The sequence below is a fragment of the Xiphias gladius genome, chromosome 5, assembly GCF_016859285.1.
Source record: "Xiphias gladius isolate SHS-SW01 ecotype Sanya breed wild chromosome 5, ASM1685928v1, whole genome shotgun sequence".
In the NCBI taxonomy this organism is placed as follows: Eukaryota; Metazoa; Chordata; class Actinopteri; order Istiophoriformes; family Xiphiidae; genus Xiphias; species Xiphias gladius.
The window spans coordinates 21,937,157-21,952,918 of record NC_053404.1 but is presented as its reverse complement, the minus strand read 5'-3'; the positions used below and the strand labels follow the sequence as shown (position 1 = coordinate 21,952,918).

Below are 15,762 nucleotides of genomic sequence, written 5' to 3'. Positions count from 1 at the left end.
TAAAACCTTATTTTTATTTAGTGGAAGAACACTAATTTGCAGAAATGTGGCTACGTAACACGGTTTCATTCAGCACACAGGCTCATTTTTTTTTATTTTTTTGTATTCTAGTTGTATTTCATCAAATGACTGTAAAGTCAAAGATGTCTCTCACGGTAATAAAGCCGCAGACAATTCTCACTAACTCCCACTAGCTCTGCAGAGCTTTTTAGCCTCTTTTAGCTCCTAGTTTTGGTTTTGTGGCTTTTTGTCCGGTCTCGGCGTTTCCAGCAGCAGCAGCAGCAGGCAGCTGTTTTCATCATAGAAGCTCAGATAAACCCACTGCGCAGTGGAGCATTTAGCAGCTGAAGAGCCAGATGTTGCCCTCTTGACGCCGGTGGAGACCAGAACCAGGGCTAAGAGAAGAGGGAGTACCAGTGGTGGACCCTAACAACCCCCCCGACTGACCATGTTGCTCTGGTCAGCGTGGATGTGGGGGTAGGCAGCTGTTTGCTGAGAAATTCACAGTAACGACCTAATTAGGTGACAGCTGTGTTGGAGAGTTTCTTCTGCTGCCACCAAGTGGCCAAAAAAAATAAATAAATAAAAAAAAAAAATCAATGAATGCAGCTTTAAAGAAAAGTTTCACATTAATCTTGATTAATTTAGTTTTTAAATCTGTGGTGCAACAGAAAGATAAGGCAAGACATGATTTAAATCCAAGTTTAAAGACAATCCTTGTTGGTGAAACCTAGTCTCAAATGTCTGAGGGGGCATTTATCTTCAGTGTTCTCTGAGTTGTGACTTTAAAATCTAAATCTGAAGTTTCAGGTAACTGTGTGGTTCAATTCCTTGTCCACATGCTGGAGTATTTAACCCAACATATCAAAATAGTTTGATTTCAGCCAAATCCTTTTGTAACTCTAGGCAAAATCTTTAACGTCCCGAAATCTGACACAGAAAGAAATCCGATGGGGGCGGAGACATTTACACACATCAGTTATCCGAGGAAGGAAAGATGATGTCAAGGAAACTTCTCTCTGGTAGAATAATTTTCACTTTTTTTTCCTCTTTCGTGTAAGACGACAGAAATCAAGTCAGATTAGAGCCAGCTTTGCACGGGCATTTCAAAATAAAAGCACTGCACATGTCCCCACAAGTACCGGGCACCGACACCGTAGCCGGATGACATGCACGAAAACTTTAAGAGCTGTTCTACCAGGGTGAAATTCTATTTCTAAAAAAACTATTGTGCTGTGAAGAAACCACAGGAAGCCAAACTATCACCTTTAACCTCTCCTTCAGCGAAGGGGAAAGATTGTTTTTATTGAATCTAACTTATTTGAAGATTGTATGTTATTGTTACTAGTATTATCACACTGCAAAAAAGCGGCAGTCTTGGCCAGTGTTATCCTGAGATATTTCAAGTTGAATTATCTTAACATCCTGCAACAGAAATAAATTTGATTCAAATCATATTTCTGGGGAAAGCAGTCAAATCTGCAAGTCGATCATTTCACTTGAAATAACGTCATCTTGACATAACGTGGGTTATTTGTAAAAACTAAGAGTGACTGGGCAACTTTGTGAGAATTTTTTTGCAGTGTGCTTGACACATCATCAGGGCTACACTGAGCAGTGATCTGATCTCCACTCGACTGTAATGTAATGTATTTCCCTTCAATGAATGTATAGAAGAAGTAAAACATTTACACCAATGTGGTTGTGTTCTGGTTCATTTAACGCTGGGGATTTAATTTTCAAATTCATTGCAAAATTGATTTTACCAGATGTTTTGGGATAAAACTGCTTGAACGGAGCAACAAATCTGCTCCTCCAGCGCGAAATTTTCATACTCAGACTCATTCACACTTGTTTGGTGAAGTGTTTTGAAGAATCTAGAGGGGCAGAAAATAAAAAAATGGTTCCGTAAAAGTAGAGAAAAGGCACTTTATCATCAACTGTATCATCGCCACTCGAAGAAACATTGTGGATTTGTACATTTTCCCCGTGGGAGCAAAGCACCGACCAGACCAAAGGTCAATTTAGTGGCTGTTCTGGAGGTTTATGTGGTATCACACGCGTTCAAATTTTCTATTTGTCCGAGCACTTTAAGAACTTTTAAGCCAACAGGAACAAGAAAAAGAATGAAACTCTCAACACCAGCGATTTCACGACTGATGAAGATCATGCGATACAAACCAAAGCTCCACAACGGCTACTAAATGGACCTCGTGTGGACACTGCTTCGTCAGTTTCCAAATTTTTCCCTTCCACCCTTTTAACTTCATTTGTTTTTGGACTTTTGCAGCATTTGTTTGTCTGTGAAAATGAAAATTTTTAGGCTCCTGGAGGCCAACACCCAATTGAAATCGCCATAAACTCCGTGGAGGTTTCCCCCGAACTGCTACACGCTGCTGAAACAAGAACCACAACACACGCAGCTCCTGCTGATTTTATTTTTGAGTCCGAAACACTCGGCATTAAAACTGCGTAAAATAAGAGTTTACGTCTAAAATGCCCCGTGAGCGAGCCACAAAAACAGGCCTCAGCTTTACTCACTCACTCTCAGCCGCGGGACTGCTGGAATTAAAGTAAAACTCATAACTTAATATCACTGGGGCTTATGATCATTATTCAGACCCTTCTAAGATTCTGGCACATATTAAAGAATGACATTTTGTGTCTGGGATAGTTAATGATAAGCAATGACCTTTAAAATGTAACTCCTGCAATCCAACAGGGAGAGAGTCCACAGCTGTGAGATGGGAACGACCCCCAAAATATCCAAAAGCAGTGAAAGAAAAGGTTTGTAAAATGTGGCAGGTGTTGGCTCACAATAGCTGAAAACTGACTCCCGTCTGAAGTCCATACTCTAGCAATACTGTGGTAAAACTGTGAGCGTTGATAAATTTACTGGGAGAACTGGACTGTGCTACAGGAGCTGATTGAGAGGTTTCTGTGGACATTTTGACCCTCATCTTCCACGAAAACGTCACTTTTAAAATCCATCGTAAATCACGGAAATCCAAGCTGCGGCCAGGAACTCTCCAAGCCGCTGTTTCATTGCACAGTGGTGTCCTTTTAAAGAAAATGTCGGGCGTTGCTGTCAGTTCTTCCAAAAAATTAAGTTTGCAGCGAAACTTCAACTGCGGTTGTGCTAAATTTCTTAAAAACTTTCAAAAAGATCTCGAACCTCTACTGCTGCGGGACGACCAGTTGGGGGCGAACTGGAACAAATGGACGCTGGTTGTTCCGTTAAGAACCGAGCTGGAGGCCGGAGAGACAAACACACACACACTTCCTTTTCATGGTTGCAATTTTTTACGTATTTTTTTTAATATAAATATAAATCATCTTTTATAGCATCTTATGTTTCCAAGTTACTGTGCAAAAGTGATGAAAAAGTGAAACTGAAAACCCAGCTGGATAAAATCAAAAAAATGCATAGTGGTCGAGCTAAAATTACGGCTTCTCTCTTAGTTCATACACAGTTGAGAGAACAGCAACAACATTTCCACAACATTATCAAAAATGAATATGAGGTTTTTTTTTCTTTAATGTAATGAAGGAGATTCCCTAGAATATTTCTCTATCTGTTCTAGGTTTTTAGTGTTTCAAAACTTGACACGTAACATCAGAGAGCCGACCTTGGTTCCAGACTCGAGTAACTTCTGTACCTTTTCGGAAAGATTAAACACAACTGGAAATGATGTCCAACTTTTCAAAACATTTCCAGAGCTAGAAAGCACATTCTGAGCTCTATAATGCTCGCGAGACTTCCATGACCGGGGGGGGGGGGGACCGTAAACCTGGTCCAAGCAGGGCTTAAACAAGTACCGCATGTGTTCAGTTTGTTTATTGGTGAAAGGCTGTCAAGTCAGTAGTATTACCCAGAAGAAAAAAAAACGTTTCCTTTTCTGAATTTCCATCCTTCGGTCCTTCATCTTCGGCGGTTTTAGTAGTTTATCCACAAAAATCAAAAAAGAAAAAAAAAGAATCCAGTCAGTCTGTCCGTCAAACTCACCGTCCACTTCTTCTCAGATTCAGGCAGTCAGTGTTTTAGGCAGTTTCATCCACAGTGGAAGAATCGTTCAAGATTCTTACCAGGTTTGCAGTCCACATTCTCCCGTCCGGGTCCCGGTCCGCGGTGTGTCCGGGCCGGTCTAAATCGCGCTCATAGTCTGCCGCTGGTACGGCGTCAGCTCCGGGTGCCAGACGTCCACGATGAAGATGAGGCGGTAGCTGTCGGCGTCCTGCCAAACCTCGTGCTCGAAGGAGTCGTCGAAGATGAGGACTTTGCCCTCCTCCCACTCCCTGTGACACACAGAATGAAGAAGAATAAACTTTTATTTACTACGTTATCCATCACATCTGTTATACGTATATACATTGTTTACATTATTCTCATGTTTTAGGTCGAATGTACAGTAGAAGTAGTAGTGCTTCTCTGTGCAGTTTTTATCTTAGACCTACAAACCTACCTACCGACCTAGCGGCTGACCTACGCGAGTACACGTGAGCAGGGCCGCGGATATCTTTTGTCTTTGGTCTGGTGTGAATAAGTCCGCTTTATTTTTCCCCTTTGCCTTCATGGCCGGTTAGCTCAGTTGGTTAGAGCGTGGTGCTAATAACGCCAAGGTCGCGGGTTCGATCCCCGTACCGGCCAGTCACCTTTTGCATAAAAACTCAACAGATACTATTTAGTATCTGGAGAGTACTTCACTCTACCAGTAGAGTGGAGTTTATAGTCTCGACCACCGACTTTGAAATGAAACTTTGTACATAAAAAAAACACACTATAATGGGATCAGAGTACAAAGCATCAACCCCATAATGAGTGTCACAGTGGAAGACACCTGAATTCCCGGTCTAGGACGCAACATGTGGCCCCGATGACAACTATCATGTGTCGACGTTTTGCTTTTTCTCGCCCAGGTTGATAAAGTACCTTTTATCCGTACTTGTGCCGTTACAAATCTCAGCAACACAGTACCAAGAGCCGAGAAGAGTCGCACAGCCGGACAAATGACCAACGTCCCGCTCTAAGCTTCAGTGGCCCCATTGAAACGTGGCCGGTTAGCTCAGTTGGTTAGAGCGTGGTGCTAATAACGGGCCACGCACCTTTTGAAGCAGCACTCACTCACTAAGCTCTTCAGTAAAGTTTGAAGTCTAACAGAAAGAACCCAACATCCAAATGAAACTTAAAGACCTCTAAAGATTTCTGAGAGGGTTCAGCAGACCACCCTGCATGCTGGTCTCCTACCGGTTCAACTCGCCCCTTATTGAAAATCTGTTGGTGGCAGGATGCCGCAGATGATCGGACTGATCTGATGCTACATCACAACATCACCGGAGCTTTATATGAGCGAGGCAGACAAATAGCAGAGAGCATCTGACTGACAAAAGGACCATAAACAACTTTCTTCCTTCATTTCAAAGAATTTTTTCTCTTCGTGATTTACCATTATTTCCCCTTTGAAACGAAATGTGCAGATTTCTGTCAAAGACACCATGAGAGAAAAATGAAAGAAGGAAAAAAGAAAGGGCCGTGCCGAGGTTGTAACCGCGCAGCCTCATTATATTATTTGCACAGCGCTTACGTGGGCAAACACAAACTCCAAACCGGCATAAGTTGCAAATGAGCTGATCCAGCTGAGCCACCGTAGCGATTTCACCTGTGTCGAACACGATGGCCGATCAAAATTCAGACTGTGGAAAGAAAATCTGTGGGCGAGACCCTCGTTTCCCTCCTACCACCAAACTTCTAGCATCTTCGGTTGGAGGAAAGGACGCTGCTAAACATGGCCGGTTAGCTCAGTTGGTTAGAGCGTGGTGCTAATAACGCCAAGGTCGCGGGTTCGATCCCCGTACGGGCCACACACTTATTTTGTAGCGGAACTCAAGAAGTTCTTAGTTCTTTACTTTTGACCATGAGGTTTAAGTGTCTACTCATGTGAACATTCATTTGAAGTCTTTCAGACAGAGTTGTGTAAAAAAAAAAAAAATTGACATAAGGAGAATTAAAGAGAAGAGGGTAGAGGACCATGGGAGATTTGTGAAGAAGCCAAAAGGAGGAGTAGTATAACAGAGGAGGATAAAAAGGAGGAGGGGTGAGGAGTGGAGGGAGGGAAAGCAGGGGAGGTGAGGCGAGGAGAATGAAAAGAGGGAGGAGGGGGATGGGGAACAAGGAGAAAACGAAAGGTCAAAACACAGGACAAAACAGAAGAGACATAAAAAGACAGAGAGAGATTTTTAAACAGACAAAAAGGAGGAGGAAGAGGAGAAGAAGGAGGAGGAGGAAGGTGAAGATGAGTGCAGCACCTGGTCTGGTTGGTGCAGCGGATCCTGCAGCCCTGTTTGGGGATGACGAGGCCGAGGTGCATCCTCAGTCTGCAGTTAGTGGGACCAGTGTGAGGCCACACATGAGTACCTGGCTGCATCACTGAGAACTTAATCTGCACACACGCACACACGCACACACGCACACACGCACACACGCACACACACACACACACACACACACACACACACACACACACAGGGAAACAGAAGCAGATTAAAACCAGTTGACCTCGCACAGACCTCCCCAGATTACCACTGATTTTTCGTTGTAATTTTTGCTTCTTATAAAATGACCCCATAATCAGTTATTTTAAGGCATTTAGTTTGAAAGCAGTCACGGTTCAGAGGGTAAAAACCTGGACCTGGGTGTTTCATATTGAACTTGGATGCAGGGGAGAGTTGTTTTTATTTTTTATTTTTATATATGTTTAGTCATGAAATCCTCCAAATACTGACATGTTTCTCAACACGAAACACTTCACCAGACCAGTTCTGGTTAGATAGCCCCAATGCCTGACACCCGTTGCTCCTTGCTCTCTGTCGGGCTCAGTCGAAGCAGTCAGAGTGATTTCCTCTGGCAGTTCTGTCTTTCGTCTTCGGTAACGGTGGAAAAATTTTCGTTAAGATGGATTTTTAGTTTACACGCTTTCGACGCTCCTACACCTGTAGGTCAAACTGACCTTCTTAAACACTGTTAGGGCCGATCTCGGGCTTTTTCAAATGTAATTTCCTGTAATTAAAAAAAACCAAAAAACCCTATCACAGCCTATACGGTTCATCTGTCAGTGTGTGTGTGTGTGTGTGTGTGCGGGTGCGTGTGCACCTGTCCTCTCTTGCAGCCTGTAGCTTCAGGATATCTCTCCAGCAGTGAGCAGGTCTTCGGGGCGCCCTGACAGGAGTTTCCAGCTTTCCTCCCTGGACACACGTCAGAATCAGAATCAGCTTTATTGGACGGCAGTGTGTGTGTGTGTGTGTGTGTGTGTGTGTGTGTGTGTGTGTGTACCTTGTTGCCACAGTGTGTATTGGCCCCACTCTCCTTTCTCTCTCAGGTTTTCCTCCTCAGGTATGAACAGTCCGGTGTTTTGGTCCATCACAGCCAGAGCCTCGTCCCTGATCAGCTTCCAGTTCCTCTCCAACGTCTGCAAACACACGTGTACACACACACACACACACACACACACACACACACACACACACACACACACACACACACACATTTACAAAATAAATTACATTTCAAACATTTTACTCATAAACCTGCCTTGTACACGTGCAAATACACACACAGTCTGACACTGTACCTTGACCAGATCAGTGTATCCGGTCTCTTTGGGCGTCCACCAGGGCTGAGCCTTCAGTCCGTCTACATTGTACAGAGATCTCTGCCACACCGAGGCAAAGTGGCCACGTTTGTGACCCAACTCATACCAGTGATACGCCTGGAGAGAGATTGAGAGACAGAAGATTATTGGATGTAACTTCTTTTCATAAAGTAGAAAAGGACTTTTAGAGAAATCCCCTAGTCTGCTTCTAAACCTGCACATTCCTCCGCCAAGGCCCAACAATCCTAAACTTGTCTGTCAGATCTGGATTATTATCTGAATCTGCGCCCAGTTGATGCAGACTCATACATGTCAACACCATAAATATGTCAGATTTTTTTTTTAACGTGAAGATCCATACATTCAGTTGACGGAAACGTGGAAAAAATTGCCCTATTTCGCACAAGTTAGGAAAAGTGTTGAAAATATTCCTGGGTCTGCCCCTTTCAAAAATGTGATTTTACTCTACATCGATAGACCAGGGACAAGTTAGTGCGGCCGGTTAGCTCAGTTGGTTAGAGCGTGGTGCTAATAACGCCAAGGTCGCGGGTTCGATCCCCGTACGGGCCAAGAACCTTTTGATGATTAGTCTCATCAAAAACTGTCTAAAATATAGTGGACGAACGAGTGAACTACTGTGCTTACGAACAGTACTGTGAATGTGTTGGACTGCGAGGGGTTGGCATTCGCTATCAGACAGGACTTAAAGACCTGTCTGATGGAGATGGCGTTTCCATGGAGATGGGCTGAATGTTTTTATTACTGCTATTGGCAACTTATGCGGGACACGTGCAGGCCTGCTGCTCTCCATCGTAGCCATCGTAGCTCTGGCTGGAAAAAAGTGCGGAAAGTCCGCTGGAGGCAGACTGGATGACCCGTGGATTCGGACAGCCCTCAGCACTCACAGACTTCCGTTAAGTCCGTGAGTTTAGGAGTGCGGTGAAGTCCGGACATTTGGATTCAGTCTAAGTCTGGTTGACTCTGCCAAACTCTTTGGCACCACCTCGTGGCCAGCACATTACACTGTTAAAGAGCTTGTACATTTTATTATGTTGATATTTTTATCATTCTACAGCTTTGTCTGGAATTGAGTGATTAATGTCTAAAGTGAACAGGCAAGGTGCGTGTTACTCACGCTGTTGTCTCCGACCCTCTGCAGAGCGTCTCCGAGGTGGAAATAAAAACGGCCGTCATCCGTCCCTGGTTCACCTGACTCCAAACCCTCCTGTAGAGAGACAGGGAGGAAGTGAACACTGCAGTGCACCACACAACAACTCCTATCATTGAGAGGATTCCTTTGACTTTTAATCATTAGAGTGAAGATATTTTTTTTCTGGTCCTCACTTCTTCAAAGACTATTTGACTGTTTAGAAGCGACGTAAATGAGGAACCTGGTTTCCCAGCTGGATTTCTCGGTCACCAATGACTTTTACCAGGCTCGTAACTGTTTTTTTTTACATGTCTACATGTGTAGGACAGAGACCTTCAGGGAAGGTACCGATTGGGCTCTCATCCCCTCACTATCGTCCCCTCTACATAAGTGAGCCATGGTTTCAAAATAAAGTTTGGGGTAGGTGAGGAATATGATTAACGTGCTGCTGCATGTCTATGCAAATTTACAGTGCGTGTAAACGTGTCGTCCAGTTTCCAGTAGCCTGGTTTCCTATGCGTATCTGTAAATGCGCTGTAATGCACGCAAACATGCAAACTTGAGCGTGTGTTTACCTTCAGGTATGTTATACTCTCTGCGATCTTGTTCTCCGACTTCAGGATGAAGCCGTAGTGAACTTTAGCGAAGCCGTTGTCGGGGGCAACCGCCAGAACCTGGGGGGGGGGGGGTACAGAGGACAGAAAGCCAGCCAGTGAAAAAGAACGACACCACTGAAACCCCTACAAACTCCTGTCACACACACAAACAAACACGACGGCACACGTGAGTCCAATAATGCTGACAGAGTACACACACCTCTTCATAGACCTTCTTGGCACCCTTGTTGTCTCCTAGTAACAGGTAGGCGACGCCCAGGTTGTTCTTCAGACCGATGTCTTCCGGGAAGATCTGAACCAACCTCTCCAGAGTCGCCAGAGACCCACGCATCCGACCTGAGAGACAGAAAAAGTAAAAACACATAACATAAAAAAACATTTAAAAAAAAAAACAAACACTAAAGTCTAAAATGGTAAGAGCAGAGAGTAACAGGTGCTACAGTCATGTATGACCACAGCCGTCTACCATCTAATGTGGATCGCATGTGGCCGGTTAGCTCAGCTGGTTAGAGCGTGGTGCTAATAACGCCAAGGTCGCGGGTTCGATCCCCGTACGGGCCAGACACCTTATGCATAAAAACTCAACAGATACTATTTAGTATCTGTAGAGTACTTCACTCTACCAGTAGAGTGGAGTTTATAGTCTCGACCACCGACTTTGAAATGAAACTTTGTACATAAAAAAAACACACTATAATGGGATCAGAGTACAAAGCATCAACCCCATAATGAGAGTCACAGTGGAAGACACCTGAATTCCCGGTCTAGGACGCAACATGTGGCCCCGATGACAACTATCATGTGTCGACGTTTTGCCTTTTCTCGCCCAGGTTGATAAAGTACCTTTTATCCGTACTTGTGCCGTTGCAAATCTCAGAAACACAGTACCAAGAGCCGAGAAGAGTCGCACAGCCGGACAAATGACCAACGTCGGGTTCTAAGCTTCAGTGGCCCCACTGAAACGTGGCCGGTTAGCTCAGTTGGTTAGAGCGTGGTGCTAATAACGCCAAGGTCGCGGGTTCGATCCCCGTACGGGCCATGAAGCTTCCTCTTACATTCACCACTTGCTAACAAAGAAAACTCTTCACTCATTCTACAGTGGAGTCTGAGCGACATTTAATTTACCAAACATGTATTCATAAAGTACAAACCCAACAAAAGGTCTGTACCCAGTACAGAGGAAAGTCTTCTGTGAATTTGTAAAGGGTGCACACTCACCAACCATGTGATGAACATCACCGTCAAGTTCGGACTCCAATCGAGAAACTCAGCAAAGGAGACTGGAAATGCCGAAATGTCGAAAACCTACTCAACGTCCAGTGGGCAATCAAACATGGACAACAAAGAGTCAGGCCGAAATCCTTTACCGATCGGAATACAGCAAACATTAACCAAATTCTGGCAAAACTCAAAGAACAGCAATGTCCCCTCTGTCGAACACTAAGGACCGACATTTAGACGGGACCGAAGTCCAGATGTTGGGAAAACAAACACCACGAATGCAACAGCATTCCTAGCACCTGTTGTAAATGAGGAGGAGTTGCTACTCATGGCCCGTTAAATTCAGACTGTGGAACGAAAATCTGTGGGCGAGACCCTCGTTTCCCTCCTACCACCAAACTTCTAGCACCTTCACTTGGAGGAGATGATGCTGCTAGACATGGCCGGTTAGCTCAGTTGGTTAGAGCGTGGTGCTAATAACGCCAAGGTCGCGGGTTCGATCCCCGTACGGGCCACACACCTTTTGAGTCAAAACTCACTAAATTTGTGTCTTGAAAAGTTTGTAGTCGAAGCACAAATTAAGAACTCCACATATCTGCCCAGATCCCATAGGACCTATCAAGTTGAGTGGAAAACCAGGAGTCAGGATGTTATTTGGACTCTTCTGTTCACAATGAATGACGACATGTCGCACTTGTTTTGTGTGAATCTGTATCCGTGAACGGGGGCAAAGCCCCAACATCTCGCAAGCTTCCCCTGAAAACAGCTGATACGCTGGATTCTTTTCTCTTTAATGTGACAGTTTTTAATCTCACGTTTGACCCTTGCTGACGGTGTTATGGAAATGTTACAGTTACCAGCCTAGTGGCTGGCAGGATTTGGTACCTGCAGGGGGTTAACAGGATAGGCACTAGCGTTTCTAGCGGTAGTTGTAATGGCTGTGTTACCCAGGAACTGCTGCCTCTCGGCTCGTCTCTTCAGTGCAGCTTTCAGCAGGTCGGCGGTGGCGTCAGGAAGCTCAGCTGCCTCTCTGTAGCTGTTGATGGCTCTCTGCAGCATGTCGTTGCTACGCATCTTCTCAGCCAGGTCGTCCTCCGCCTGCAGGACAACGTATCAGCGTTACCACAACATTTTGATACGGGGCCACTTCAAGGTACTGCACTATTGTTCATTAGTACTTTGCAGAACCTGGGCTTTTCCATAGCGAGCGCGGGGGCTCTGTGGATACTGCTGCACCAGTGTCTCAAAGGCTTTTAATGCCTCGTCCACCTTACCCTGACACAGAGAGGGGGGACAGATAAATAAAGAAATTAATGAAGTAAAAAAATGCATCAATCATAGACGTCTAAGTTTCTTAATTCAGCTCAAACTAACAGGAAGACGAGGACAGTTTGATAAAAGGTAGATTTTTTCCCCCCACCTATACGTACAGCATTGTGTCACCATTAAAAAGACATAAACACTTTGAGTTGTTATGTTTGCTCTGGATATGCAAATCTGCAGCGACTGAGTTGTCTCTGCAGGAGAGCAGACAGGTGTCAGTGTCACGTCTGTACCTTCTTGCGAAGCTTCTCTGCTGCATCAATCTCTGCTTTAATAGTTTTATCAAACTTATTCAACAGTTTTGGTTTCTTTTTCTTTGCTGGAGGAGAGAGATAAGGGGGGGGATCAAATTAAAAGAAAAAAGAAAAGACGAGAACATCAGAGAAATAAAATACCAGACGTTGTGTGGGTGAAAATGCAACGACAAACATTGTTCATCTGTTTGTTTAAAATTTTTTATCAGAGTTTACCTTTTTCTTTCAGCGTCTCCTCAGCTCGTTTCTCTGTTGTTCCTGCGTCACAGATGAAAAAAAAAACAGACTAACATTTAATATTTACTCTTTCAGTAGTGGACAAGTTTGGTCTGTCAGCGCTGTCACAGATGCTACAGCAACCACGCTAGGCTATGGATGCTTGATGAGCCATATTCGTGGCCGGTTAGCTCAGTTGGTTAGAGCGTGGTGCTAATAACGCCAAGGTCGCGGGTTCGATCCCCGTACGGGCCAAACAGTTTTCTCTTATGTTCACCACATTTTGTCTACCAAAATCTGTGTGATCTACAAAGAGTGACCTTGAAAAACCTGTGTATTCTGGAGTTTAATCGTAGATCAAGAATGCAGGAAATGTACCAACATCCCTGTATCAAACTGTGGCTGGTGTCTTTAAATACGATAAAAAACATGAATCAACTTATGTCAACTTTAAAAATAGAAACACGCATCATACCTTTGTGAAACTCTAAAATACCAAAAGCTCAACCAAAACAAGGCGCTGTGGGTGTGTGTATGCGTGAGTGTGCGTGCGTGTGTGTGTGTGCGTGTGTGTGTGTGTGTGTGTGTGTGTGCGTGTGTGCGTGTGTGTGCGTGGACGTGCATGTTCACCCTCAGCCTCAGGGATGCTCTGTGGTTCTGGTTCTGCTGGTGGTTCAGACTGGTTCTCAGCTTCTACAGCTGGCTCTGACAAGAGATAAACAGTACTTCAATGAAGTTTTTGAGTTCCGTGACTCTTGGATCACTTTCCAGAACAACATCAGAGCACTTGCAGGACATTTTTTTTTGTTCTCCCCGTGTTTGCCGATGATGTTTCCCGGTAAACACCGTCGTTCATATTCCTCTTAAGTGACACATTTACTGACTTTCCTGGTTTCTCTGTCTAGAGCACACTCTCCAACACCCCAGGATACTTCCACGCATGCACAGCGCTGACTAAATATAAAAACTTAGAGTAGGTGGATGGAAAGATGGAAACAACGGAAACACAAAAAACACACTAATACATAAAACACAAAATAAAGTTTTTCTAGTCAGTGTAAAGCAACTATGATAAAAATGACAAACACAAGGAAAAACAATGTTTTCACTTTATCAGTGGTGCGTTCAGGGAACGCAATAGTTTAGATTTCCCGAACCATATTTTAGACCCACAGTCAACAATGAGCCACATTTTCTTGTTGTCATTTACCTGCTTCCTGTGAGAATTTGGAGCTCGTCAAATACTGTCCAGACTCCACTGCAGGACGAACAGAAGCACTATGATCTCATTATCAGAGCTGATAAACATTGATATCAGTGATGACGCTGGATAACGCCTTAATCCACAGCAACTTCCTTTTTTATAACTCGTTTAGTGCCGTGTTTTCGCTTCCTGTGAGATATGACTAGTGCCTACATTTTCTGTTTGGTTCCATTCTTCTTTAAATCTGCATCAAAGTGAACAACGCCGAACAAAATACAAAATTAAAAACAACAGTTTGACATTGTGCGTTTCAGATAAGAAGATCGATATCACCCTCATGTCTGTGCAGTCAACATGGAGCTACAGAGGCTGCGGCCAGCAGCTGGTTATCTTAGCATAAGGACTGGAAACAGGGGGGAAACAGCTGGACTGGCTCCGTCCAAAGGTAGCAACTTGGTTCATTTAATTTAATTAATCTAAAATCTAAACAACAACCAAAGTTAACGAATAACAAACTAAACCAAACCAACTGTGCCTCCTTACTGGGGGGGTCTAACCTCGACAGTGCGTTTGTCTCACCTACACTCTCCTCTGGCGGCGGCTCCTCCACCAAAACTGCAACAGGAAACATCATCAAGTCTCTTCTTTACATGTTTATTTGTTTTTGTTGGTGCCAAACATAACGACATGAGAAAAATTTGAATTATCAGTACCAGTACTTCACTTTTGCTGTGGTTCGCACTGCCTCTAGTGCTTCTTCTGTTACTGTCACTACAGCTAATAAAATACATGTCATCTTAAGGTTAAACGTCTCACCTCCGGTGGTGTCGATCGTGTTGGCTTCATCCTCTGAAAAAAGAAGGAAGAAGAAAAAAAAAAAAGAAAAAAAACTAGCAGGAGCAAATTATTGTGAAAACCGTGAACATTGAGTAAAGGTGGAAGATTTTACTGACCATACGGATGCAGGCTGTCGCGAGGATCATCTGTAACAGACATAGAATCGCAGTCTAATAACACACAGTCTATTGGCGGATGACAGAAATCAGAAGACTGAAGAAGGACTCAAATACTAAGTCGTCGGGAGGACAACGTAGGAAAAGATAAACGTTTTGGCATTAAAGGCATCTGGAAATCCCTTCAAACAAACCCGCGAGGACGCTCATTTCATTATGAAAACAAAAGGTGGGACGTTGAAAATTTAAAATTGACAAAAACACACTTATGGACTATATCTCTATCTAACTATATTTTTTTGGAGAGATATTGTGACCAGCGTGCAGAGTTTCGAATGTATAAGAAAAATTGAAGCCTCGAGGCTAGAAAAATAGGAATTGTGCAACTATTACAAAGCAAGGATTAAATAATCAAAGGTGACTCTTTCTTAGAGTATTAAAACATCATTTATTGATGTGAGATTTTGAATGCCGTGCTTTCTCGTGGGCCTTCATCAGAATAAAGGCAGCTGCATGTTTTCACCTTGTAAAGTCACCACAGATAAATTGAATCGTCCCTTTTAAACGCGACACCTAATTTCAATTTTACCGTCATCGTCATCATCGTTTGGGGAACTGTTAACAATAAAGGAAAAAAAAATAAAAAAGGAAAAGATAAGATTAAGTGTTAAACTGACCGGGTACAAAGTCATCTTCCACCAGAGGAGGGAGAGGGACAGCAGCTGGAGACACCAAAAGACACAAGTTAAAACATACACATAAATGCCGATAATTAGGCCCGGGGCAGGCAAACAACAGGATGTGTCGGGTGGGGCAGGTGGGACGTGACGAAGATGAGGCGGCAGAGAGGAACTAGGGCAGACACGGTTTCTGTTAACTTAACATCAGGTGACGTTCCAGACTCTGGGTGACCAGGAAACAAACTGAGAGCAGATGTGAAGCTGCCACTGCAACGAGCCGAACACCCGACTGCTCGGCTGAGGGTGAAACGGAGCCGTAGACACAGTCGCAGCACTCCCCTGATATATTAACATGACGAAGGCCTTAAAAATCAGGTCATCAACAATTGATAATAAACCTCAAGTAACATTTATTTTATTATCCTGTGTCCTTTATTCCTTTAATGTTCAGATATAGATGGATGCTTTTTTTTTTTTTTTTTTTTTAATTTAAGCACC

The 15,762-nt window shown here is 43.8% G+C and overlaps 2 protein-coding genes and 7 non-coding genes across 39 annotated transcripts in view; 8 read left to right on the top strand and 1 right to left on the bottom strand.

Annotated features, from left to right (window-relative positions):
- LOC120789870 (NACHT, LRR and PYD domains-containing protein 12-like) overlaps positions 1-15,762 on the top strand; it is a 1,168,582-nt gene that overhangs the window by 1,110,315 nt on the left and 42,505 nt on the right. The window lies entirely within an intron of this gene.
- unm_hu7910 (un-named hu7910) overlaps positions 3,281-15,762 on the bottom strand; it is a 38,171-nt gene continuing 25,689 nt past the window's right edge. For 6 of the 12 annotated variants that reach the window (XM_040127061.1, XM_040127054.1, XM_040127049.1 and 3 more), the window contains 18 exons: positions 15,262-15,306; positions 14,585-14,614; positions 14,448-14,480; positions 14,211-14,246; positions 13,638-13,685; positions 13,058-13,132; positions 12,428-12,469; positions 12,191-12,276; positions 11,823-11,909; positions 11,582-11,732; positions 9,613-9,749; positions 9,372-9,470; positions 8,782-8,871; positions 7,626-7,763; positions 7,328-7,463; positions 7,148-7,239; positions 6,304-6,437; positions 3,281-4,296 (listed from right to left, as the gene is read on the bottom strand). In XM_040127061.1, the coding sequence (XP_039982995.1) occupies positions 4,146-4,296; positions 6,304-6,437; positions 7,148-7,239; positions 7,328-7,463; positions 7,626-7,763; positions 8,782-8,871; positions 9,372-9,470; positions 9,613-9,749; positions 11,582-11,732; positions 11,823-11,909; positions 12,191-12,276; positions 12,428-12,469; positions 13,058-13,132; positions 13,638-13,685; positions 14,211-14,246; positions 14,448-14,480; positions 14,585-14,614; positions 15,262-15,306 (1,610 nt within the window). In that variant the 3' untranslated portion in view covers positions 3,281-4,145. The remainder of the gene's footprint in view (positions 4,297-6,303; positions 6,438-7,147; positions 7,240-7,327; positions 7,464-7,625; positions 7,764-8,781; positions 8,872-9,371; positions 9,471-9,612; positions 9,750-11,581; positions 11,733-11,822; positions 11,910-12,190; positions 12,277-12,427; positions 12,470-13,057; positions 13,133-13,637; positions 13,686-14,210; positions 14,247-14,447; positions 14,481-14,584; positions 14,615-15,261; positions 15,307-15,762) is intronic. The other 6 variants (XM_040127057.1, XM_040127058.1, XM_040127053.1 and 3 more) reach the window with 5 other exon arrangements.
- trnai-aau lies at positions 4,575-4,648 on the top strand. The gene has a single exon. It is a non-coding gene; the product is annotated as a tRNA-Ile (tRNA).
- Positions 5,786-5,859, top strand: trnai-aau. The gene has a single exon. It is a non-coding gene; the product is annotated as a tRNA-Ile (tRNA).
- On the top strand, positions 8,143-8,216 carry trnai-aau. Its single transcript has one exon. It is a non-coding gene; the product is annotated as a tRNA-Ile (tRNA).
- On the top strand, positions 9,901-9,974 carry trnai-aau. The gene has a single exon. It is a non-coding gene; the product is annotated as a tRNA-Ile (tRNA).
- On the top strand, positions 10,379-10,452 carry trnai-aau. The gene has a single exon. It is a non-coding gene; the product is annotated as a tRNA-Ile (tRNA).
- On the top strand, positions 11,076-11,149 carry trnai-aau. The gene has a single exon. It is a non-coding gene; the product is annotated as a tRNA-Ile (tRNA).
- trnai-aau lies at positions 12,609-12,682 on the top strand. Its single transcript has one exon. It is a non-coding gene; the product is annotated as a tRNA-Ile (tRNA).